This window comes from Gymnoscopelus braueri (assembly GCF_963280865.1).
Source record: "Gymnoscopelus braueri genome assembly, chromosome: 9".
Classification (NCBI taxonomy): domain Eukaryota; kingdom Metazoa; phylum Chordata; class Actinopteri; order Myctophiformes; family Myctophidae; genus Gymnoscopelus; species Gymnoscopelus braueri.
In genome coordinates, this window is record NC_137610.1 from 76,719 (window position 1) to 102,485 (window position 25,767).

General features: G+C 40.4%; 1 protein-coding gene across 1 annotated transcript in view; it reads right to left on the reverse strand.

Moving 5' to 3' along the window:
* Window positions 1-1,350: 1,350 nt before the first annotated feature.
* Window positions 1,351-25,767, reverse strand: part of LOC308091626 (mucin-5AC-like) — a gene marked incomplete at its 3' end in the record, with an annotated part of 45,100 nt that continues 20,683 nt past the window's right edge. Inside the window, exons 11-31 of the mRNA XM_080437288.1 lie at window positions 24,579-24,692; window positions 23,558-23,627; window positions 22,368-22,505; window positions 21,483-21,647; window positions 19,575-19,669; window positions 18,737-18,863; window positions 17,520-17,775; window positions 15,321-15,373; window positions 13,800-13,909; window positions 13,509-13,660; window positions 12,297-12,435; window positions 11,367-11,477; window positions 9,463-9,639; window positions 8,553-8,792; window positions 6,881-7,037; window positions 6,139-6,267; window positions 4,233-4,380; window positions 3,333-3,376; window positions 2,968-3,222; window positions 1,493-1,893; window positions 1,351-1,356 (exon numbers count right to left, since the gene is read on the reverse strand). Of these exons, the coding sequence (XP_080293414.1) occupies window positions 1,351-1,356; window positions 1,493-1,893; window positions 2,968-3,222; window positions 3,333-3,376; window positions 4,233-4,380; window positions 6,139-6,267; window positions 6,881-7,037; window positions 8,553-8,792; window positions 9,463-9,639; window positions 11,367-11,477; window positions 12,297-12,435; window positions 13,509-13,660; window positions 13,800-13,909; window positions 15,321-15,373; window positions 17,520-17,775; window positions 18,737-18,863; window positions 19,575-19,669; window positions 21,483-21,647; window positions 22,368-22,505; window positions 23,558-23,627; window positions 24,579-24,692 (3,087 nt within the window). The remainder of the gene's footprint in view (window positions 1,357-1,492; window positions 1,894-2,967; window positions 3,223-3,332; window positions 3,377-4,232; window positions 4,381-6,138; window positions 6,268-6,880; window positions 7,038-8,552; window positions 8,793-9,462; window positions 9,640-11,366; window positions 11,478-12,296; window positions 12,436-13,508; window positions 13,661-13,799; window positions 13,910-15,320; window positions 15,374-17,519; window positions 17,776-18,736; window positions 18,864-19,574; window positions 19,670-21,482; window positions 21,648-22,367; window positions 22,506-23,557; window positions 23,628-24,578; window positions 24,693-25,767) is intronic.

Genomic DNA, 25,767 nt, shown 5'->3' on the forward strand with positions numbered 1-25,767 from the left:
GCTTTGTTGTTGATACAGTCTGAGATGTTGTTGCTTCCTTTGTGGTTGTTTGAACAGGTTTGGTTGTTGTTTCCTTTGTTGTTGTTGTTTTTGGTACACTGGTTGTCTTAGTTACAACTGTGGGCTTGGAAGTGACAACAGTTGTTTCCGGGATAGGTGTGGTCGGTATGGAGGTCGTTGTTACCAGAATAACTGTGGTAGAAGCTGTTGTTGGACCAGTTGTTTCTACTTGTGGTGGCTTTGTTGTTGATACAGTCTGAGTTGTTGTTGCTGCTTCCTTTGTGGTTGTTTCAACAGCTTTGGTTGTTGTTTCCTTTGTTGTTGTTGTTGTTGTTGTTGTTGTTGTTGTTGTTGTTGTTGTTGGTACGCTAGTTGTCGTGATTACAACAATTGGTTTTGAAGAAACAACAGTTGTTTCTGGTTTAGTTGCTGTAACTACAGGTACGGAAGTTGTTGTTTCACGAATAACTGTGGTAGATGCTGTTGTTGGACCAGTTGTTTCTACTTTCGGTGGCTTTGTTGTTGATACAGTCTGAGATGTTGTTGCTTCCTTTGTGGTTGTTTCAACAGGTTTGGTTGTTGTTTCCTTTGATGTCTTTGTTGTTGGTACAGTGGTTGTCGTGGTTACAACGGTAGGCTTGGAAGTGACAACAGTTGTTTCCAGGATAGGTGTGGTCGGTATGGAGGTTGTTGTTACCAGAATAACTGTGGTAGAAGCTGTTGTTGGACCAGTTGTTTCTACTTTCGGTGGCTTTGTTGTTGATACAGTCTGAGATGTTGTTGCTTCCTTTGTGGTTGTTTCAACAGGTTTTGTTGTTGTTGTTTCCTTTGTTGTTGTTGTTATTGGTACCATTGAGGTTGTGGTTTCAACAGTGGGCTTGGAAGTAACTGTTGTTTCTGGGGTAGTTGTGGTCTCCGGAACAGAGGTGGTGGTTTCAAGAATAACTGTGGTAGAAGCTGTTGTAGGACCAGTTGTTTCTACTTTCGGTGCCTTTGTTGTTGATACAGTCTGAGATGTTGTTGGTTCCTTTGTGGTTGTTTCAACAGGTTTTGTTGTTATTTCCTTTGTTGTTGTTGTTATTGGTACAATTGAGGTCGTGGTTTCAACAGTGGGCTTGGAAGTAACTGTTGTTTCTGGGCTAGTTGTGGTCTCAGGAACAGAGGTGGTAGTTTCAATAATAACTGTGGTAGAAGCTGTCGTTGGACCAGTTGTTTCTACTTTCGGTGCATTTGTTGTTGATACAGTCTGAGATGTTGTTGCTTCCTTTGTGGTTGTTTCAACAGGTTTGGTTGTTGTTTCCTTTGTTGTTGTTGTTGTTGTTGTTGTTGTTGGTACACTGTTTGTCGTAGTTACAACTGTGGGCTTGGAAGTGACAACAGTTGTTTCCGGGATAGGTGTGGTCGGTATGGAGGTTGTTGTTACCAGAATAACTGTGGTAGAAGCTGTTGTTGGACCAGTTGTTTCTACTTTTGGTGGCTTTGTTGTTGATACAGTCTGAGTTGTTGTTTCTTCCTTTGTGGTTGTTTCAATCGATTCGGTTGTTGTTTCCTTTGTAGTTGGTACGCTAGTTGTCGTGATTACAACAATTGGTTTTGAAGAAACAACAGTTGTTTCTTGGCTGGTTGCTGTTACTACAGGTACGGAAGATGTTGTTTCAAGAATAATTGTGGTAGAAGCTGTAGTTGGACCTAGTTGTGGCTTTGTTGTTGTTGCTTCCTTTGTGGTTGTTTCAACAGGTTTGGTTGTTGTTTCTTTTGTTGTCGGTACACTGGTTGTCGTAGTGGAAGTAATTGTTGTTTGTGGGCTGGTTGTGGTCGGTACAGCGGTTGTTGTTACAACAGGTTTTGCAGTTGTCACATTCACCATAAGTGTTGTTGTGGTAATCTGTGATTCTGTGTTTGGAAAAAATAAAACATAAAAAACGTTAACTTAGTAGGACTATGATCAAGTACAAGCCAATCAAATCTGAAGCAGTTTTGTCGTAGAGATTGACTGCTCACTTGTCCTAAAGGATGACATATTTTAAATGATGGTCGTGGACCCATTTTTAGGTGTTGTGAGTAAATAGCCCTTTATTTTCCGTTTCCTACATTTTGTTTTTAATGATTATGATTATTTAAAAAAAAAACATTTAAGAATTACTGAAAATAGCAGATCTACATAGCAGATCTACAAGCTCACAACACGTCGCAATGTGACACGTTGTGAGCTCGCATATCTGCTAATGTATCACTTTATTTTCTGTTTCCCACATTTTTTTTTAAACTATTGTGATTATTTAAAAAAACCAAAAAACGTTTTAAATATTTCATGAGCATCCTCATAACCTTTTTTTAAACAGTGAAATCACATTGAAACAAAGTCTAATTTAATAGTGCGAACAGGCCAAGAGGCAAAAAAATTAAACAGCTTTGTCAGACAAACAATACAGTACAATACAAATAAATGCTATCTAATGATTTTATTTACATATGAAAACATTTAAACTCTCCATGATGAAGATGCATTAAAGTTGTTAGTCTGGTCCCAAGAAAGGTCTTTACTGCTTTGTTGAGCGCCAGACTCATACATTCCCTTGTATATTTTTTTCTAAAACAGGGGTTTTCGACCTTTATCAGGCCAAGGGCCCCCTAGCTGAGAGAGAGAAGAAGCAGGGACCCCCTCTATATTGTATACATTTTTTTTTTACTTGGGCTTACTCATTTTCCCCTCTACACCTATACCTCTTTGCCAAAAATAGCGGATCTACAAGCTCACAACGCCTCGCAGTGCGAGGCGTTGTGAGCTTGTAGATCTGCTATTTGTGGCTAAAGTTCTCCTCAGAAAAGGGATGCTAGGGTTCAAGTGGTCAATGTAAAACAAGAAATCCTATCACACAAAGATTTGGCGCCCACCCTGTAGTAACCCTAGGGGTCCCGGACCCCCTGTCGAAGACCCCTGTTCTAACACATCAAATTGCATCTCACCAGGTGTGGTGAAAGTGAAGATGGTGGTCGGCCGTGTTGTGGTGAAAACGGCTGTGGTCGTGGTGGCCTCGATGGTTGTTGTAAACGGGGTGGTGGTGACGGGCACGGCTGTGGTTGTTAAGCATGGATAGATGCTCCTGTGGATGGTGCCGTTGGCCCCGCACACCGCTGTAATGCAGCTGTTGTCTCCGTCCGTGGTGTTGTAGATGGTCGCACCGTGATGGTAGGTTTTGCCGTTATAGGAGCATGTGCAGCCTACACAGGAAATGTAAGGAAAGAAGAAGTTGTTAACTCTGTAATAAACAAAACAATCTTCATGTTATTTTAACGTGGAGCGATATCAATAGGTATGTTTGTTTTCTTACTGTTCACATCGTAGATGCAGCTGATCCCAGTCGTGGTACATGAGCTTTGAAATCAGAGGAAAGTTGTGGTTAGAATTTGTCTTTGAAACGTTTTGTTTCTGTCTTTAAATGTTATGATTTGAGCTGTTGGGCATTGGGCACCACTTTTTCCAAATAGTTTAAGATTCTCAAACTTTTTCATGTGAAGGACCCCCAATATGATATGTATTTGGCCATGGACCCCCATCTCAAATATTTTGTTTCAGGGACCCCCAGAAGCAAAGATTTGAGTTACAAATGTTCGCTTAAAAAAAAAAAAAATATATATATATATATATATATATATATATATATATATATATATATATATATAAAATTTTGCAGATCTACAAGCTCATGAGCTATGAGCTTGTACTTGATCTGCTCTTTTCCCCCCTTGCCTACACAAAACCTCTTTGCCGAAAATAGCCGATCTACAAGCTCACAACGAGCTTGTAGATCGGGTATTTTCGACTAATGTTCCCCTCAGAAAAGGGTTCAAGTGGTTAATGTAAACAAAAAAAGGTTCCTATCACACAAACATTTGGTGGCCCCCCTGTAGTAACTCTGAGGACCCCCTAGGGGTCCCAGACCCCCTGTTGAAGACCCCTGTGTTAGGCGATCTTTGGTAGAGATGCAGGAGGCAGAGGAGATATCCATGGGCCAAGTTATTGTGGAACATCTTGCTTACATTATGTATTTACATTTCTGGTGTGAAATGGCACGAGGGACCCCAAAAAAGTTCCCCCCAAAAACGAGCGGGCGGGCTTCGCTCGAACACATATTGTGCCCTTTTATGCTTTTTGAGCACCTGCAGTGGTCTTTGCACGGCCCTGTGTGTAAGTATTTGTGTAGCGGCATGATTGTTTGTATGCAACATACCAGGTGTAGCAGTTCTTGGACGGCGTCTTGGCTCCGATGTCGTAATGGATTCCCTGGTTGTTGAAGCATCCACACTGTTCCCTGGACACACACTTCATGGCGTCCTCGTCAAAGTATGGCTCGCTGGGAGGACACTGAGGATAGCACCCTGGAAAACAGCCGCACACAATTATTCACTGACATTAGGGAATGCCGCGATATGAACATTTCATGTCGATATGAACGATATTTTCACGATAATCAAAATATGCATGCTTTTGTTAACCACTAGATCTGCCAGAAATAGCGGATCTACAAGTTCACAATGTGTCATTGTAAGTAAGTAGTAGTAGAGCACCTTTCACTGACATTCACACTCGCAAAGTACTTCACAAAGACAGAATAAGACAATCGCCATATAACAAATCAACCAAAATAAAGGAGATGTCTCAACACACGGAGCTACAGGTCCGTCTTTAACAAGCTTTTGAAGATGTCCATAGAGCCCACAGTTGTTAGGTCTAGGGGGAGAGCTTTCCATAGCCTAGTGGCGAAACTCGCAAAGGCGCGATCACCTTAGTCTTAAGTCTCGCGTGAGACCCTGGGATGAGGATCGCAGCGACCTAATGGCAACATGGGTGGAGCAGGTCACGTAAATATGGTGCCTGACCATGGAGGAAAAAGTACTCAAATTTTGTACTTAAAGGAGAATTTTGGACTAAGGTTTTCTTACCTTTTCTATGATGTTATGATATCTTAGGTGGTACTATAGAAGTACTCTGTTACAAGTAAAAGTCTAGAATTCAAAATGTAGTTGAGTAAAAGTACAAAAGTATTGGCATCAAAATGTACTTGAAGTACCAAAAGTAAAAGTAGTCATTATGCAGAATGTCCCATTTCAAGTTCTCAAATGTATACAAATCTTTAGAAAATAGCGGATCTACAAGCTCACAATGCGTTGCGATGCGACGCATTGTGAGCTTGTAGATCGTCTATTTTCAAATGGCCGAAATGTACATAGGGCTTAAGTGGGTAATGTATGTTTAATTTGTAATAATAATAACAATCTACAAAGTAACTAGTAACTAAAGTTTTCAAATAATTGTAGTGGGGTAAAAGTACAATATTTGCCACTGAGTAGAAGTAAAAGTTTAGGAAATTGGAAATACTTAAGTAAAGTACAAATACCTCAAATTTGTACTGAAGTACAGTACTTGAGTAAATGTACTTAGTTACTTTCCACCACTGGTGCCTGACCATGGAGGGCTCTGAAATGGGAGCCAGTGCAAGGAGGCTAGAATGGGGCTCGTGTGACATGATCTCCTTGACCTGGTCAATAGCCCTGCCGCAGCATTCTGGACTAGTTGTAGGCAGTCCAGAGATGATTTAGAGCAGGTGTGGAGAGCATGGGTGGGCAACTTTGGTGATGTAAAGGGCCACTATATTTCCACACTCACTCCAGAGGGCCATATTGCATATACTGTCGGGCAGACACCTCTTCTCTCTGTATTTTAACTTTGTTCGTAAATGAATGCCGTACTTTGCCATTCCACGTCACACAAAAGTAGCAAAAGTAGCCAATCTACTGCGACGTGTTTTGAGCTTGTAGATCTTTGCTATTTTTGAATTGGAATCCTGATTTTTCTTTCACTATTTTTTAATTGGAATCCCGAAAAGTAAAATGTTTATTTAATTTCAAATGCATTTAGTTATACTTATGTTAATTTTATGAACTTACAAATACATTGGACATACAAAAGACAATAGAATTTTAATACTAGTCATTAAGCTACTAATATAGAATGAAGTAATCAAAGCGGGTCATGTTTACATGTTTGGAATTTTAACAGCTGAAATCAATAATATATCGGTAGCCCATTCCGATATCAACCTGATACATGCATGGATGATCATTTCTACACCCTACCGTCCAGTGCAGTGATGAGGCTGGAACAGTTTCCTGATGGGTTCCTGCACGTCTTCATGCACGGCGCGCCACAAGGCTTGTAATGCCACTCACAACCACTAGGGTAGTTATAGTAGTCGCAGAAGATGGCTGTGAGGGAGCAGAGAGCGTGTTAGTCCACAGGATATCTCACTATGATATGAAAGAATGTCAGTCCTTAAAGAGAGACTCAGTCAGTTACAAGTAAAAGTCCGGAATTCAAAATGTAGGCTACTTGAGTAAAAGTACAACAGTATTGGCATCAAAATGTACTTAAAGTACCAAAAGTAAAAGTACTCATTATGCAGAATGTTCCATTTCAAGTTTTCAAATGTATAAAAACCTTTTGAAAATAGCAGATGTACAAGCTCACAATGCGCCGCATCGTGACGCATCGTGAGCTTGTAGATCGGCTATTTTCAAATTGCCGAAATGTATATAGGGCTGGAGTGGTTAATATATGTTTTGTAATAATAATCTAAAAGTTAAGTAAAAGTACAATATTTAACTCTGAGATGTAGTGGAGTAGAAGCAAAAGTACTGACAATTGGATATACTCAAGTAAAGTAAAAAATACCTCAAAATTGTACTTATGTACAGTACTTGAGTAAATATAAAATACTTGTTACTTTCCACCTCTGTTAGGATGTCATAATTTAAGTAAAATACAAAATGCAAACACATTCATATTCATGCAAGTAGAGGTGTTGCTGGGCAGACTTACGGCAGACTTTGGGGGTCCTCCATTTGACGCAGGCCCCTGCCTCGTTGCAGGCCTTGGCGTACGCGGCCACGGCCGTGCAGAAACACTCGCAGTCTCCGCCCGAGTCGCACGCACACGAGTCTGTCACACAGGAGTCATAGTACGCTGCCGGATCCACCTGAAACACAGAAAGATGGACGTGTTGACCCAGAACATACCAGGAGGAATGTTTATAGTTCAGTGACTCTCAACCTTTTGAATTTCAAGAACCCCCAGTTTGATATGAACTAGGGCAGTGGTTCTCAAACTTTTTCACGTCAAGGGCCCCCAAATGCTATGTATTTGGCCGTGGACCCCAATCTCAAAATATTTTGTTCCAGGGACCTACCAGAAGCAAAGATTTGAGTTACAAATGTTGGCTTTAAAAATATTCAAAGATTTGCGCACATTTTCACTATTTTTCAAAAATAATCAGATCTACAAGCTCATAGTGCCTCACTATGAGCTTGTATATCTGCTATTTTTATATAGTATACAATAGCGGTTAAAGTGGTTAAAATGATTGTGACGCTATATTACAATATATCACAATATTAATAATATTAATATATTAACTTATTTAGCTGGGGACCCCCTGGTACCCCACCAAGGACCCCTGGGGGTCCCCGGACCTCACTTTGAGAACCAATGCACTAGGGCACGGACCCCCATTTGATATGATGTAATAATAATAATGTATTATTATTTGTATATATTTTGTTTATCTCTGGGACCCCAATCTACACTGTAAACTGTGATTTTTAAATTTAAGAGTGTACAAATGGAACCACATTGACTCATAAGGGTGCATTTGGTTCTATTCAGACCAGTAGTTTAGACACAAAGTAAATTGTCTGCGTGTATGTGTGTGTGTGTGTGTGTGTGTGTGTGTGTGTGTGTGTGTGTGTGTGTGTGTGTGTGTGTGTGTGTGTGTGTGTGTGTGTGTGTGTGTGTGTGTGTGTGTGTGTGTGTGTGTGTGTGTGTGTGTGCATATGCATGTCTCATCAGAAAATGTACAATGGAGTGTTAATGCTCACTTCAAATTGTGTGATGCACTTAGAGTTTGCATTTCTGTAGCCATACATACGTTTTGAACTCATTATGATAACTCTATAATGCACATACATTAATATGTAATATACAGTCGCGGCAGCTAGTCCATCGTTGTAATTAAAGTGCTTATTGTTATTTGAACAAGGCAGGCGTGATAGACCGACATTGTGAGTGTTGTGGACTCAATGCAGGACGACCTACATATGGTATAATTAACGCGGTTGGATGGCGGGTGGATAATGAACATGTATATGCGGATTTGTGTGTGTGTGCGTGTGTGTGTGTGTTTTTTATAAATGGTTGTCTTACACCAAGGACAACTTTGGAAATAAGAGTTTTAAGTAATACTTTCAAGTGCTCTGCTCTTGTCTCATGTTGTGGTGACATGTTGTTTCTGAACTCAAACAAGTCAAGTCAAGACATATGCATACGTCGTGTGTGTGTGTGTGTGTGTGTGTGTGTGTGTGTGTGTGTGTGTGTGTGTGTGTGTGTGTGTGTGTGTGTGTGTGTGTGGTTGTGTGCGTGCGTGCGTGCGTGCGTGCGTGCGTGCGTGCGTGCGTGCGTGCGTGCGTGCGTGCGTGCGCTGCTATCACAGTTTTACCATAGAGTGGCAGGCCTGGAAGGTGTCACTGTTGATGATGCTACACTGCTTCTGGGCCCAGGCTGCCCTGTAGGGATTGGCTGAGCAGGGGTTGCTGGTCAGCACGGCGTCGGGACAGGAAGCCGACACCTTCCAGCTGTTCCCGAACGCCACGGCGTCCACCACGGTCTCTGAGCTACGCGTCTTGAAGTCATTCTTGCTGTTACCGTCGTAGTTCCCACACAGACCGCACACCTGACCCTGAGTAGGAAATAACACAGGTCACCACCAGAGGTCAGTGAAGTTCTACATTTAAAAACATTATATGGCTGAAGGCTGAAAAAAAGCACCCAAAGCTTTTTTTTTAAAGACCAAATTGGAAGATAGAAGGGTAAGTAATTTATCAGTGGTGTAAAGTAACTAAGTACGTTTACTGAAGTACTACAATTTTCAATACTTTTACTTTTACTCCACTACATCTCAGAGGCAAATATTGTACTTTTACTCCACTACAATTATTTGAAACTTTAGTTACTAGTTACGTTGCAGATATAAATTGTTATATTATAAAACATGAATTAACCATTTAGTAATTTAGTGTTATACCTAGGCTATTTGCAAATAGCCGCTCTATAAGCTCACAATGCGTCGCATCGCGACGCGTTATGACCTTGTAGATCTGCTATTTTCAAACATGTTGTACTTTTACTTTTGGTACTTTAAGTATATTTTGATGCCAATACTTTTGTACTTTTACTCAAGTAACAGTTTGAACACAGGCCTTTTACTTGTAACAGAGTATTTTCATGTTGTGGTATTGCTACTTTAACTTAAGTAAAATATCTGCGTACTTCTTCCACCACTGTAATTTATATAAAAATCACCCACGGTTTGAGGACCACTGCTATAAAGAGAAGACAGTGTTGTGTACCTGGTACTTGGGGCTGAGTTTGATGAAGAGGCTGGTTTTCTGGTCCCACATGAGCACCAGTCCAGGTTGGATGGTCAGAACCAGGTACATTCCCATCTTACGGATCTGAGATGGAAACATGTTGCTGCTTCCCTTCACCACCTTGTATCCTCCATCTGTCAGCTGGAACTCACTCGCCTGGAGGAGAGAGAGAGTTCACATTCAACGTCCATCACAATGTGTAGGTTGAAAAAGAAATGGGTTGCAGATAGTGTTGATTTTGACATCAAATTTTGATTCAGTTTTAGTCATAGGCTTTTGAATCAAATTCCATTTAGTCTTATTTTAGTCACCTGAATTTTTTTTTGTCTAGTTTTGGTTGACAATATATATACTAAATCTACAGTTGATGCTGTAGTCGACTAAAATGTATTTTGGTGGTGCATTGATGGCGTCATAATGGCTGATTTTGCACTTGGTTGCATGCTGAAAATAGCCGATCTACAAGCTCACAACGCATCTCAGCGCGACGCGTTGTGAGCTTGTAGATCTGCTATTTTCAGAGCGCAACCTCTTTTATCTTTAAGTTTAAATTATTTGTCTTTTCGTTCTACTGGATCTCTTCTTCACTCGTCCCTCACTAACATTTTAGCATTTTAGTATAGCACTTTTTTTTTCGTCAGTGAAAAAAGGTAGTCGACCATTTTTCATCATAGTTTTAGTCGACGAAATCAACACTGGTTGCAGAACAGTGCTGGTATTGTAATTGTTTTACTCCCCAAATATCAATAGCGCCCCCAAAAAAACCTGTATCATTGGTGCACTTTACAGATGCTCAACTTTATCTTCATATTCGTCCTCACTAGGCCTGACCTCGACTAAGTCGACTAGTCGACTGGTTAGTCGCGGGGGGTCCGAGTCGACTGAGTGTCTCTTAGTCGACTTTATGGCCAAAAATGTTTTAAATTGTTTTTTGGCCAAGTCTACACCTGCGACCACACGTAACTTCCACTTTATTCTTCTTATTCCTTGTCTTTGTATTGGTATTGTTTTTGTTGGAGCGCCTCAGTGCGGCTGCAGAGTTCATGTGCAACCTCTTCCAGAGAGAGATAGAGACACTAGAAACTCTGCTGGAGACACAAAACAAACTGTGTAGACTTGGCCCTTTGAAATAAAATGTAATTTGGCCCTTTTTTTTTTTTTTGCATTAGTCGACTGCCAGTCGACTATTGGCAATTAGTCGCCAATTAGATTCGACTAAACAAATCCTTAGTCGGGGACAGGCCTAGTCCTCACTAATGCTCATTATAAGATCACCATCTCTGTCTACTTGTGCTTTGTCTCAGAGGAGTTCATAAATCTGCCTACCAGTGACATCATTGGTAGGCAGGTTTGGTAACTTAAAACAAAAAAAGTGTCCAACTTTATTTTGAATTTGTATTAAAGGTAGGGTAAGTGATATTTTGTTTTGGTTAAAGCAAAAAGCTTTATGATAAAAGGTTAGCTGCTCTATATTCTGATAGGAAGCATTGCTATACATTTGAAAACTTGTGAAATGGGACCTTCTGAATAATGAGTACTTTTACTTTTGGTGTTTTAAGTATATTTTGGTGCCAATACTTTTATACTTTTACTCAAGTGCATTTTTAATACCAAACTTGTATCTGCAATAGGGTACTGATACTTTTACTTAAGTAAACCATGTGAGTACTTCTTCCATCACTGATTGCAACATGTGCGCACGACATCCCTGCTCTCGTCATATCCCGCACCCTGTCTGCTAAAGCCTGATTGTTAATTCCTCGGGCCAATTTAGCTTATCAATCAAAGATTGTGCTTTTAAATGTTAAGTGTTTGTTTCCTGAACCCTCTAGTATTACCCCTGCAGCTGTAATAGCGTGAGTTGTCATAAGTTGTATTTTTACCCCCAGGAAGATCTTGATGGACTTGGAGCAGGTGGTTCCTGTGGTTCCACAGGGAACGTTCTCAGTGATCACTCTGAAGCTCCCACTGGCCTGCTGACTGCCACAGTAGTCCTGAGGTAGAACATTAGAAAACATTAGGGATCATTAGGGAACATGAGGGTACATTAGTGAACATTGAGGAACTTTAGGGAACATTAATTAAGGAACATTAAGAAACATTACAGAACATTATAGAACATTAAGGAACATTATAGAACATTGCGGAACATTAAAGAACATTACAGAACATTATAGAACATTAAGGAACATTAACCCATTAAGACATGAGGCTGATTCTAAAAAAATGTCTTCTACAACAGTTTTCAGAAAAATGTATGTTTCTATATCAGTGGTGCTCAAAACCTTTTCATGTCAAGGACCCCTAAAATAACATGTATTTGGCCACGTACCCCCATCTCAAAATATTTTGTTCCAGGGACCCCAATATTTTAGTTAAATAAATATATATATTCAAAGATCTACAAGCTAGAGAATAGCAGATCTACAAGCTCAGAGCACAGCACGACGTAACGTGCTATGAGCTTTTACATCTGCTATTTTTGAATAGCCATTGTTAATGATTAAAAGTTAAAGTGGTTAAAGTGGTTAAAAGATTGTGATGCAAAATGACGTAAAATGACACAGATGCCTTTTTAATGGGTTAAAGAACATTACAGAACATTACAGAGCATTGCAGAACATTACAGAATATCTCCACTGGGCTGCTAGCTGCCACAATAGTCTTGAGGCACACACACACGCGCACATGCACGCACGCACGCACACGCACACGCACACATTTAGACGTCACTCAAGCCACCAGATTGTATCTTCGTTCATGTCAGTGTGTGCACCTGTGTATTCACAGTGTGTGTGTGTGTGTGTGTGTACCTGCAACAGTGTGTATTCACACATCCCGTTGAACTCGAACCTCTTGTCGTCAAACGTGATGTAGTGCCCGTCGCCGTAGATTCCACAGGTGGCGTCACACTGGTTGTTGGTGCACGTGAACTTCTGGCCTCGGCACGAACTGGGGACACAAACCACACACACACACACACACACACACACACACACACACACACACACACACACACACACACACACACACACACACACACACACACACACACACACACACTCAATAATCAGTGGTGGAAAAAGTACTCAAATTTTTTACTTAAGTAAAAGTATTAATACTGCGATGTAGAAATACTCTGTTACAAGTAAAAGTCCGGTAATCAAAATTTACTTGAGCAACAGTACAAGTACATTTTGTGGATAAAGTATTGGCATCAAAATATACTTAAAAGTACTCATCATGCAGAATGTCCCATTGAAAATGGGAAATACTCCAGTAAAGTAAAAGTCCCTCAAAAGTGTACTTAAGTACAGTACTTGAGTAAATGTACTTAGTTACTTTACACCAGTGTCAATAATTCATTCATACGTTGTCCGGAACAGTGATTCTAACCTGTGGTCCGAGGCTTGTAAGGGTAAGGGTATTACAAGTGGGCCCCCAAATAATTGGCAAACACTTTGATTGAATGATAATATAAATGTACTATTAGAAATAATAGAAAGTTAAAAAAGGTCGTGGTTTTCTTTCAAACCTTGAAAAATGTGTTTTCATTGTGACACACATACATAGCTGAGTGATGTATCATGTAGACACTATGCTATGATTGTGTGAATATAACCTTAACTGTACCTTTAATATGTGTGTCCTTGTATGCTCTCCTTTATGTGGACATTATGAATTGTTAAAATCGTAAAACTCTCACTGTACATCTCTCCAGGTTGGTAGTGCGTGCGTGCGTGCATGCGTGCGTACGTGCGTGCGTGCGTGCGTGCGTGCGTGCGTCCGACAGTGAGCGTCTCTCCAGGTTGGTAGGTCTTTCAGTGTGCGTGTGTGTGTGTGTGTGTGTGTGTGTGTGTGTGTGTGTGTGTGTGAGTGTGTGTGTGTGTGTGTGTGTGTGTGTGTGTGTGTGTGGTTGTGTGTGTGTGTGTGTGTGTGTGTGTGTGTGTGTGTGTGTGTGTGTGTGTGTGTGTGTGTGTGTGTGTGTGTGTGTGTGTGTGTGTGTGTGTATTACAGAGACATACCAGATGTTACATCCTACAGTCAGAGTCTCTCCAGGTTGGTAGGTCTTTCCGTTGTGCACACAGGGGCAGGTGGTCTCTGTAATGCAGCCTCCCTTCCCATCGGACACCAGCCCACTGGGACATATGCAGCCTGACGAGCAGCCTGTACTCACCTGTGGAAACACACAGCACAGTATACACTTACTATTTATGTATTTATTCATTCATTTTACTTTAGAGTAGTCAATAATTTTACCCCTTTTGTCCCCCCCCAATCGTTAAGGCCAATTGCGTGTGCGTGTGTGTACTTACACAGTTCATGTCCAGAGTGTTACAGCTCTTTTGACATTCGGTTCCAGTGGCACCAGGAGCAGCGGTGGAGCAGTCAAAGTAAACCATGGGAGATTGACATGTTCTCACATCTGTACACCAAATACAACCACCACATCCATTACAACCAGAATGAGCTATGTTCTTACATCTATACACCAAATACAACCCCCACATCCACTTCTACTCCCCCCTGAGGTCCTCGAACCCCACTTTGAGAACCACTGGTGTAAATGACACTGTGACTTACAATGAAACACTTGACAATTGCCACCAGGCAACCAACAATATATAGACTTTAATTTCAAGACTTTAATCTACAAAACATCTTTGGCAATCCTACATGTAAGAAAATAGTGTTTCAGTGGTCCAAATAAATCAAAATTAAGTCAGATTCACCCTCATCAAAGTTAACATTAATAGCAGCTTAAACCAGTGGTTCTCAAACTTTTTCATGTCAAGGACCCCCAAAATGACAATATGTATTCGGCCATGGACCCCTATCTCGAAACGTTGTTCCAGGGACCCCCAGAAGCAAAGATTTGAGTTACAAATGTTCGCTTTCAAAAATATATATTCAAAGATTTGCACACATTTTTACGATTTTCCCAAAATACAGATCTACAAGCTCATAGCGCGACACTCGGTGCTGCACTATGAGCTTGTAGATATGCTATTTTTGAATAGCCAAAGTATAAAATATGGATAAAGGGGTTAAAATGGTTGTGACTAATTTTGCTGGGGACCCCCCCAAGGACCCCTGGGGGTCCCCGGACTCCACTTTGAGAACCAATGGCTTAAACAGTGCAAAGGTTACGCTTGGCGATAAGTTCAGAAGCCACCTGCTCAACCCTATTATGATCAATTCATCGATACGATCAATAACAGAGAACTGGATCAGGTGGTTGTAGATGATAATTATATCAGAGTTGTTGGAGCTGGACTAGGTGGTCTGCCTGAAGCAGTGGTGGAAAGTAACTAAGTACATTTACTTAAGTACTGTACTTAAGTACAATTTTTTGATATTTGTACTTTACTTGAGTATTTCCAATTTCCAGTACTTTTACTTCTACTCCACTACATCTCGGATCCAAATATTGTACTTTTACTCCACTACAATTATTTGAAAACTTTAGTTACTAGTTACTTTTCATACATTATTATACATTATTATATTATGAAACATAGATAGGCTTTCTGAAAATAGCAGATCTACAAGCTCACAACGCGTCGCAATGCGACGCGTTTTAGTACTTTTAGTTTTTAGTACTTTTACTTTTGGTACTTCGAGTACATTTTGATGCCAATACTTTTGTACTTTTAAGTACATTTTTTATTCTGAACTTTTATTTGTAACACAGTATTTCTATAATGCAGTATTGGTACTTTTACTTAAGTAAAGAATTTTAGTACTTTTTCCAACACTGGCCTGAAGTACTGCAGTGCTTGCTGCATGTATTGGAGTATGCACCTACTGTACCATTGTTATGTTGCAAAACCTACCTTCTATGGGTTTGGTCCTGCCGTGACATTTGAGAACTCCTGCTCTGCAGATGCTGTAAGAAAATGTATAGGAATGAGCTGACTTGGTGATTGATCAATCTTTAGCAGTGGTGTAAAGTAACTAAGTACATGTACTCAAGTACTGTAGGCTACTTAAGTACAATTTGTATGTACTTTTACTTTACTGGAGTACTTCCAATTTCCTGTACTTTTACTTCTACTCTACTAGTTACTTTGTAGATTGGTATCATTATTACAAAACATGCATTAATCACTTAACTTAACACTTAACTCACAACGTGTCGCTTTGCGACGCATTGTGAGCTTGTATATCTGCTATTTTCAAAAGATTTCTATACATTTGAACACTTGTGAAATGGGACATTCTGCATAATAAGTACTTTCTACTTTTGGTACTTTAAGTACATTTTGATACCAATACTTTTGTACTTTTACTTTTGGATCCATTGGAACCTTTGTTCCAATGGATCCAATGTAGTTATTATTTGTTAATATACTTTTCATTGGTTCAATATTTATAAAACCCACAAGCACTATGCTGGGGAAAACATAAAATAACCAATCTACAAGAGCACAACGTGTCGCAATGTGACACATTGTGAACTTGTAGATTGGCTATTTTCTGCTAAGATTGTTTGTGTAGCTCATGGGATACCTTTTAATGTTTTTTAATGTTTTTTTTTGTTTTGTAATTCAGTGCCCCACAGATCTACAAGCTCACATTTATTTATTTTACACATATTTAGTGTAGCCCATGAGAATACAGTCAAGTAAATATTATATACGACCTGTCATCGCCATTTTGGGCATGTCATTATAGGCTGCCATTTTCAGCAATTTCAGAATTTTTCAATGTTGAAAATAGCAGACACAGTATAAGTTCATCAAGTAATACACTCATGAGCTTGAAGATCTGGTGCGTTCCTTTAGGGCGCGCCCCCACCAAGAGTTGGCTGGCTGCTGATTGCAGAATCTGCCAATGCATTGTCAATGCAAATGCGTGGATTCCTGGTCTTGCGGATTCTTTCCAAGAATCCACGCATTTGCATTGACAATGCATTGGCAGATTCTTCAATCAGCGGCCAGCCAACTCTTGGTGGGGGCGCGCCCTTATGGACAAAAACAACAACATAGACATAAGAAGAGAAGAAGGTTTGCAGTGGTGGAAAGTAACTAAGTACATGTACTGAAGTACTGAGGTATTTTTACTTTGCTTGAGTATTTCAAATGTCCAATACTTTTACTTCTACTCCACTACATCTCAGAGGCAAATATTGTACTTTTACTCCACTACAGTTATTTGAAAACTTTAGTTACTAGTTACTTTGTAGATTTGAATGATTATTACAAAACATACATCAACCACTTCAGCCCTATATACTTTGGCAAGTTGAACATATATGATCTACAAGCTCACAATGCGTTGCGATGCGTTGTGAGCTTGTAGATCTGCTATTTTCAAAATATTTTAATACAAATATACATATGATACCTTGTGAAACGGGACATTCTGCATAATGAGTAGTTCTACTTTTGGTACTTTAAGTATATATGTTGATGCCAATACTGTTGTAATTTTACTCAAGTAAAATTTGAGTACCGGACTTTTACTTGTAACAGAGTGTTTCTACATTGCAGTATTGATACTTCTACTTAAGTAAAACATTTGAGTACTTTTGCCACCACTGAAGGTTTGTGCCTGACAGAGGGGGTTATGGGCAGTGGAAAAAGTACTCAAATGTTTTACTTAAGTTAAAGTATCAATACTGCAATGTAGAAGTACTCTGTTACAAGTAAAAGTCCGGAATTAAAAATGTACATGAGTAAAAGTACCAAAGTTGTATCAAAATGTACTTAAAGTACCAAAAGTAAAGGTACTAAAATGTTTTAAAATAGCAGATCTACAAGCTCACAACGTTGTGAGCATGTTTTATAATGTAATCATTTATATCTGATTACTTGTAACTAACGTTTTCAAATAATTGTAGTGGAGTAAAAGTACCGTATTTGCCTCTGAGATGTAGTGGAGTAGAAGTAAAAGTATAGACAATTAGAAATGCTCCGGTAAAGTAAAAATACCTAAACATTTTACTTAATTACAGTACTTGAGTAAATGTACTTAGTTACTTTACACCACTGGTTATGGGTGTGTGTGTGTGTATGACAGTGTGTTTATACCATGTGGATCCGTCTCTGATGACGGTCTGTCCGGGCGGGATGACGGTGTCCCCGAGGTAACAGAGACATTGGGCGCTGGGCACACAGTGGCCCTCGTGGTTCAGATAGGTGCCCTCGGCACAGCCACAGCCGTCCACGGGTAGCGCTCTGCCCTGGCACGACTGGTCGGCCTGGCCGAGGGAGTGGCACGTCCGCCCGCACGTTGTCATGTTGTAGCTGTACACCGTCCTCTCTGGGCACGACGTGGTGTACTTATCTGCAAGGGGTGGAGAAAAAGTACTGTTTTACTCAAGTAAAAGTATCAACACTGCAATGTAGAAATACTCTGTTACGAGTGAAAGTCCGGAATTCAAAATGTACTTGAGTGTTGGTATCAAAATGTAGTTAAAGTAACAAAAGTAGAAAGTACTCGTTATGCAGAATGTCCCATTTCAAGTTTTCAAATGTATAACAATCTTTTGAAAAAAACTCACAACCCCAATCTACAAGCTCACAATGCGTTGCATCGCAACGCATTGTGAGCTTGTAGATCGCCTATTTTCAAATGGCCGAAATGTATAGGGTTGAGGTGTTTAATGTATGTTTTATAATAATAATGAAAATCTACAAAGTAACTAGTAATTAAAATGTTCAAATAAATCAGGCACCTTCGTCATATTTTTTATCTCAGGTAGTAGTGTAAATATGTAGATAACTTGTTTGGCCTTTTTGTTGTTCTCTTGTTTGATCCCCCCTTCCCACTTGCCCCCCCCTTCTTCCTCCCCCTCTTCTTTCTATGGAAATAACGTTGCGATGGGAACGATGTATGAAAACGAATTTCACCCACTTTTTTACCTTGTAAACCTTGTAAAATGGTTTCACCTACCTTTTTTACCTTGTAAAATGCTGGTATCGGTATTGCTGAGTATGCCAGTCTATGCCATTCCGATGCTGTTTTTTCTTTTGGGAATCGGATCGGTACTCGGTATCAACCGATACACATAGCCAGTCTAAATAGATCTAATATTTTCGGCATTAGGCCTAGGCCTAAATACCAATGCCATTGTAAAAATGGCATTGATAAAATATCTGTCTTAAGATGTTGATGTCCTCACTAGTAATGCAACTGTGCAAGTGTGTGTGCGTGTGCGTGTGCGTGTGCGTGTGCGTGTGCGTGTGCGTGTGCGTGTGCGTGTGCGTGTGCGTGTGCGTGTGCGTGCGCGTGCGTGTGTACATACTACACATGTTGTCTCTCCAGCCGGTGAGTTGTATTTCTGCCACAGAACATGCGTGTACGTATGCGGCCACCGCTGCACACATGCAGTCCTCACTCTTCTCACAGTTACAGCTGTCATACATGCAGTTCTGTCAACGGACGAGCAGAAAGGGGTTAACACACACACACTCACGCACACGCACACGCACACGCACACGCACACGCACACACACACACACACACACACACACACACACACACACACAGACACACACTCACTCACACACACACACACACACACACACACACACACACACACAATTTACTAGGAATAGATTTGTGTTGTTCTCATTGGGCTCTTTTGTTTAAACATTCTTAAACATAGGTCTTGAATCACATAGGATGTGAATCACTGGTTTCTTTCCAAATTGGCCTGAAACAAACATCTATCAGGAGACCACAAGGGGGAGTAATTGTAATTTTCCCATCTCTTTTTCACACATAGCGTTTTTATTTGTTGATGTATTATTGTGTACATTTTGTATGGTATGTTGATGAATTGAATACATAGGACCACAATGGAAACTAGTCCCTGGGACTTTTTTGCTATCCTTTTAGCCGTAATGTCTTACTGTACCACGTGTCACTAATACAGTATTCAATACAACAAAAAGGTTAATAATGTGTGCGTGTGTGTGTGTGGTTAATAATGTGTGCGTGTGTGTGTGTGTTTAATAATGCGTGCGTGCGTGCGTGCGTGCGTGCGTGCGTGCGTGCGTGCGTGCGTGCGTGCGTGCGTGCGTGCGTGCGTGCGTGCGTGCGTGCGTGCGTGCGTGTGTGTGTGTGTGTGTGTAACGCACATCTTTATAAATGTCAGGGCTGATAGAAGAGTGACAGGGGGAAAACACTCCTTTGGGGTCCGTCAGTTTGGAACACCAGTAAGACGCAAAATTCGCTGAAACACACAAAACACAACAGCTGTTATGAAATATTAGACATGATTAAAATACCACCTTGAAATTAGAACTTGAAAGCAGTACTATGTAACTTTTTAACAACTGTTTAGCATATATGTCTCGCAAAATTATAAAGTTTACATGTTAAAGCAATAACAATCATCCTTCCACATGTGCAGTCCCTGCTTAACCAGGCTTAACCAGTGGTGGAAAAAGTACTCAGATATTTTACTTAAGTAAAAGTAACAATACCACAGCGTAGAAATACTCTGTTAAGTAAAAGGCCTGTGTTCAAAATGTTACTTGAGTAAATCTACAAAAGTATTGGCATCAAAATGTACTTAAAGTACCAAAAGTAAAAGTACAAAAATGTAGCAGATGTACAAGCTCACTACGCGTCGCGATGAGACGCGGTGTGAGCTTGTAGATCGGCTATTTTCAAATAGCCTATGTATAAAATAGGGCTGAAGTAGTTAATGTGTGTTTCATAATATAATAATTTATATCTGCAAAGTAACTAAAGTTTTCAAATAATTGTGGTGGAGTAAAAAAGTACAATATTTGCCTCTGAGATGTAGTGGTGTAGAAGTAGAAGTATTGAATATTGGAAATACTCCCGTAATGTAAAAGTACTTCAAAATTGTACTTAAGTACAGTACTTGAGTAAATGTACTTAGTTACTTGACACCACTGCACTGTGCTATTGTGGTACGCTATGACATGGTTTGGTATGGTGTGATGTGTCATGCAATGGTGTTATAGTGCTATGATGGTATGTTATGGTACGTTATGGTTGGTATGGAACCGCAACATAGTTGCAGTGCATTAGGTTTGTTTTTAATAGTGGTGTAAAGTAACTAAGAAGCTTTACTCAAGTACTGTACTTTTTTTAGGTATTTTTACTTTATTGGAGTATTTCCAGTTTTCAGTACTTTTACTTCTACTCCACTATACATATAATAACATATAATAAATACATATAATTTTGTGGGTCCTTTGACATGAAACAGTTTTGTTCCAGGGACCCCAGAAGCAAAGATTTGAGTTAAAAATGTAGTTTCAAAAAAGATATATATTCAAAGATTTGCACAAATTTTAACGATTAAAAAATAAATAAATAGCAGATCTACAAGCTCATAGCGCGGCACTCGCACTATGAGCTTCTATATCTGCTATTTTTGAATAGCCATTTTCCCAAAGTATAAAATAATGGTTATAGGCCATACATGGGCAACTGGCGGCCCGGGGGCCACATGCGGCCCCCACCTTCACTTAATGCGGCCCGCAGGTTAATATCGGAATACTATATGTTATTGATTTCGGCTGTTACAATTCCAAACATGCACACATGACCGGCTTTAATTACTTCAGTCTATATTAGTAGCTTAAATGACTAATATTAAAATTCTATTATCTTTTTTATGTCCAATGTATTTGTATTTAAGTTAATACAATTTACATAACTATAACTAAATGCATTTGAAATTAAATAAAACATGTTACTTTTCAGGATTCCAATAAAAAAAGATAGCAAAAAAAAAAAAAGATAGATCTTGTAGATCGGCTATTTTTGCTACTTTTGTGTGGCATAGAATGGCGAAGTATGGCATTAATTTAAGAAAAAAAAATTTAAATACGAGACTCTGTCTGCCCGACAGTATATGCAATGTGGCCCTCTGGAGTGAGTTTGGAAATATAGTGGCCCTCTCCATCATCAAAGTTGCATCACCCCTTTTATAGGCTGTAGCTAAAAATCTAAAATGACAGAGATGCGTTCCCGGTCTTAATGGAGAGGTATTAGCAGTTGTATACCATTGGTGATGCCCTGGTTGCATGGGTTTCCGAAGCGGGCCTTGACGTCTGGGCATGAAGCCATGGTCTTCCAGGTGTTGGCGAACGCCACAGCGGTGCCCTCCACCAGCCCGCTCATCACCTTGAAGTCGTCAGCCATCACGTCGTTGAAGTTCCCACATAGACCTGCAGGGGGGGTCACGAGTCAGTTTATAAATAACCACATAGGTAGAGTGTGGACTGTGGAGAGAACAATGCAGTGCCTCAAAGAAACTAAAATACCAGGCAATCAATGAGCCCTCAGCAGTGGACAGTGACTCTCAACCCCCAGTTTGATATGCTTAACTGGGCATAGTTAACACACTGCTGTTTGAACAGACAGAGAAGTGTCATTGACATTTTAACAGACAGACGGAATAGGAAACCCTACAGTGAAGACATTTGGACAGACACAAGGAATAGGAAACCCCACAGTGAAGACATTTGGACAGACACAAGGAATAGGAAACCCTACAGTGAAGTCATTTTAACAGACACAAGGAATAGGAAACCCTACAGTGAAGTCATTTTAACAGACATACGGAATAGGAAACCCTACAGTGAAGTCATTTTAACAGACATAAGGAATGGGAAACCCTACAGTGAAGTCATTTTAACAGAAGCAAAAAGGAAGCCCTACAGTGAAGACATTTTAACAGAAGGAATAAGGAAGCTCTACAGTGAAGACATTTTAACAGAAGGAATAGGAAGCCACAGTGAAGACATTTCAAAAGACACAGACAGAATAGGAAACCTCACAGTGAAGACATTTTAACAGAGGGAATAGGAAGCCCTACAGTGAAGACATTTAAACAGACATTAGGGCTAGGAAACCCTACAGTGAAGACATGGACAGTTGTGACATACCACAGGTGGTTCCGCGGAGGCGGGCCGAGGCAGTGATGAAGACCTGCATGACGGGTGTCAGTAAGACCAAGACCTGCAGACCCACCCTGGTCTTTATCAGTATGTAGAAGGAGGATGGCTGGAAGACGCTCAGCTCCGCTGCACCGGGGGGCAGTAGAGAGCAACACTTTTCCATTCAAATTGTCATTGGCGTATCGTAGTACAACCTATAGCTTGAGCAGATATCCTGCTGAGACTGTTTAAGTTTAAGTGTGTTTAACCTGAGACTATATATCCTACTGAGACTGTTTAAGTTTAAGTGTGTTTAACCTGAGGTTTAAGTGTGTTTAACCTGAGACTATATATCCTACTGAGACTGTTTAAGTTTAAGTGTGTTTAACCTGAGACTATATATCTAACGGAGACTGTTTAAGTTTTAGTGTGTTTAACCTGAGACTATATATCCTACTGAGACTGTTTAAGTTTAAGTGTGTTTAACCTGAGACTATATATCCTACTGAGACTGTTTAAGTTTTAGCGTGTTTAACCTGAGACTATATATCCTACTGAGACTGTTTAAGTTTTAGTGTGTTTAACCTGAGGCTATATATCCTACTGAGACTGTTTAAGTTTAAGTGTGTTTAACCTGAGACTATATATCCTACTGAGACTGTTTAAGTTTAAGTGTGTTTAACCTGAGACTGTCTGGGACTCAGACAGTTTGAGGAGATTTCAATTCCAGCAGGGGTGGAAAAAGTACTCACATGTTTTACTTAAGTAAAAGTATCAATACTGCATTGTAGAAATACAAGTGAAAGTCCAGAATAAAAAAATTACTTGAGTGAAAGTACAAAAGTATTTGTATCAAAATATACTTAAAGTACAAAAGTAAAAGTACTCATTATGCATAATGTCCCATTTCACAAGCTCAAAATGTATAAAACATCTTTTGAAAATAGCCAAAATGTATATAGAGTCTAAAAAGTACTAGTAACTAAAGTTTTCAAAGAATTGCAGTGGAGTAAAAGTACAATATTTGCCTCTGAGATGTACTAGTGGAGTAGAAAGTACTGAAAACTGGAAATACTCCAATGAAGTAAAACATACCTCAAAATTGTACTTAAGTACATACTTATATAAATATACTTAGTTACTTTCCACCACTGAATTCCAGTAATCTATAGTGTGAAAGGTGTAGTTGTGTAACTCACATGTGAACAGTGGGAGATGTGACAGAATCTGGTTGACATAGACCTGTCCTCCTGCCTGGACCCTCATCACCTGTGTGGACCGGTAGAAACACAGTCTGTTCATCATGTACCATCCATCCATGTACATGTACCACCCATCCATAACTTAAGGCTACTGGGGGGGATTTGCCATACAGCAGCATAATAGGCTCTGTGCACAGCAGCCATATAGGAAAGAAATCGGGCCTCTTTCCTTACATCCAATGTGTGTTACCAATGACCCTTACGGGTCCATTTGGTTCCATTTGTACACTCTCAAAGTTACACACCCGTAAGGGGCCATTTGGAACCCCCTCAAGGAACCATGAGGGTACCTGGTGTACAGAGTGTTTCCAGTGAGCCAACATGCACAATATCAGCACCCTGACTGTTTTAGCCTGGTTCCAGACAAATCTGCCATTGCAAAAAGAAATTGCCCTTGGCAGATTAGGTCTGGCCCCTCTCAATAGAGAATGGATTTCTCTCCCTCCGAAGTTGTGAGGGACCAGTCAGTGCCCAGAATGCAAATATGGGGCGGGTTTATCACCAGAGGCATGCTTTTCATTTGCCCCTCGAAAAAGCAGGTTCCACACAGAGATTCCAGACTAATAACTAACTCTGTTTGACCAGAATGGAACAGAGCCTTAACTAGTGTGTAGCCTAATTGGTAACACCAAGTAAGGCCCAATTTCTTTCCAATATGGCCACTGTTCATAGCGCTTATAGTCTTAACCGGCTGGCACTCACTGTACTGTGCAAGAGGATAACCCCACTCCTACTACGAATAAACACATGCAAATCATTATTTGACCCCAAGGCTGGTACTGTAGTGTAGACCCTGTAGTTAGTGTGTGTAGTTAGTGTGTGTGTGTGTGTGTGTGTGTGTGTGTGTGTGTGTGTGTGTGTGTGTGTGTGTGTGCGTGCGTGCGTGCGTGCGTGCGTGCGTGCGTGCGTGCGTGCGTGCGTGCGTGCGTGCGTGCGTGCGTGCGTGCGTGTCTCTTACAGTGGTTTTGTTGAACAGGGCCAGGGTGACAGATCGTAGGCAGGTCTCATGCTCTCCCAGCCCACACTTAACCAGTTCTCCCAACACGGTGAACTGGGACTGTCCCTCACATTGCTGTAACACACACAATATGGTCACAGTGTTAGTCTGAACACACTGCTGCAACACTCACAATATGGTCACAGTGTTAGTCTGAACACACTGCTGTAACACTCACAATATGGTCACAGTGTTAGTCTGAACACACTGCTGCAACACACACAATATGGTCACAATGTTAGTCTGAACACCCTGCTGCAACATACACAATGGTCACAATGTTAGTCTGAACACCCTGCTGCAACACACACAATATGGTCACAATGTTAGTCTGAACACACTGCTGCAACACACACCATTTGGACATATTTTTCACGTATCTTCAAACCTGATCCAACCCTACAACCCCTCCCGCTCACTTAGATCAGCTATCAAAGGGAAGCTGTCGGAACCTTTGCTAAAACATTCGGGACAACGTTCCACACGTCCCAGACTCTTCACCCTTCTGGTTCCCAAACTGTGGAACAAACTCCCCATTGCAGTTAGAGAACTGCAAACTCACTCCCAATCTTGCGCCGTAATCTGAAGACTCACCTCTTCAGCCCGTAGCACTTGACCTAGCCTTGACGACCATGCAATGGCTAAAATGTAATTTAGATAGCATGTTATTAGTCAGGGGATATTAGCAGAATATTTTCCAATCTTGGAATAAATTCCTTACCAAAAAAAATCTTCGCCAATGTGTTTGTAAAGGTGTCTAGTAACACATCTCACAAAGACTGAAATGCAGTCCCCCTAGGAGAATTCTTGACAGCTCCTTAAAGTTGGGGTACCCACCATAACCTTGGTTAAACAGAATTAAAAAAAAAATCAAAATTTAATTCTGCATTAAGTATCATGTGAGGGGTCAAACTAGGGTGTTTTTATGATTCTGAATCCATTGCAAGCATTTGTTTTGCACCAAAACCACTCCTTGGGCTAAAAACGGCCATAGCCATCCTTTTCCAGGTATACTTTTTGTGTAAAAAGCCCATTGAGATTGGGCCGTTTTTAGCCCAAGGAGCAAAACAAATACTTGCAATGGATTCAGAATCATAAAAACACCCTAGTTTGACACCTCACATGCTACTTAAAACAGAATTAATTTGTT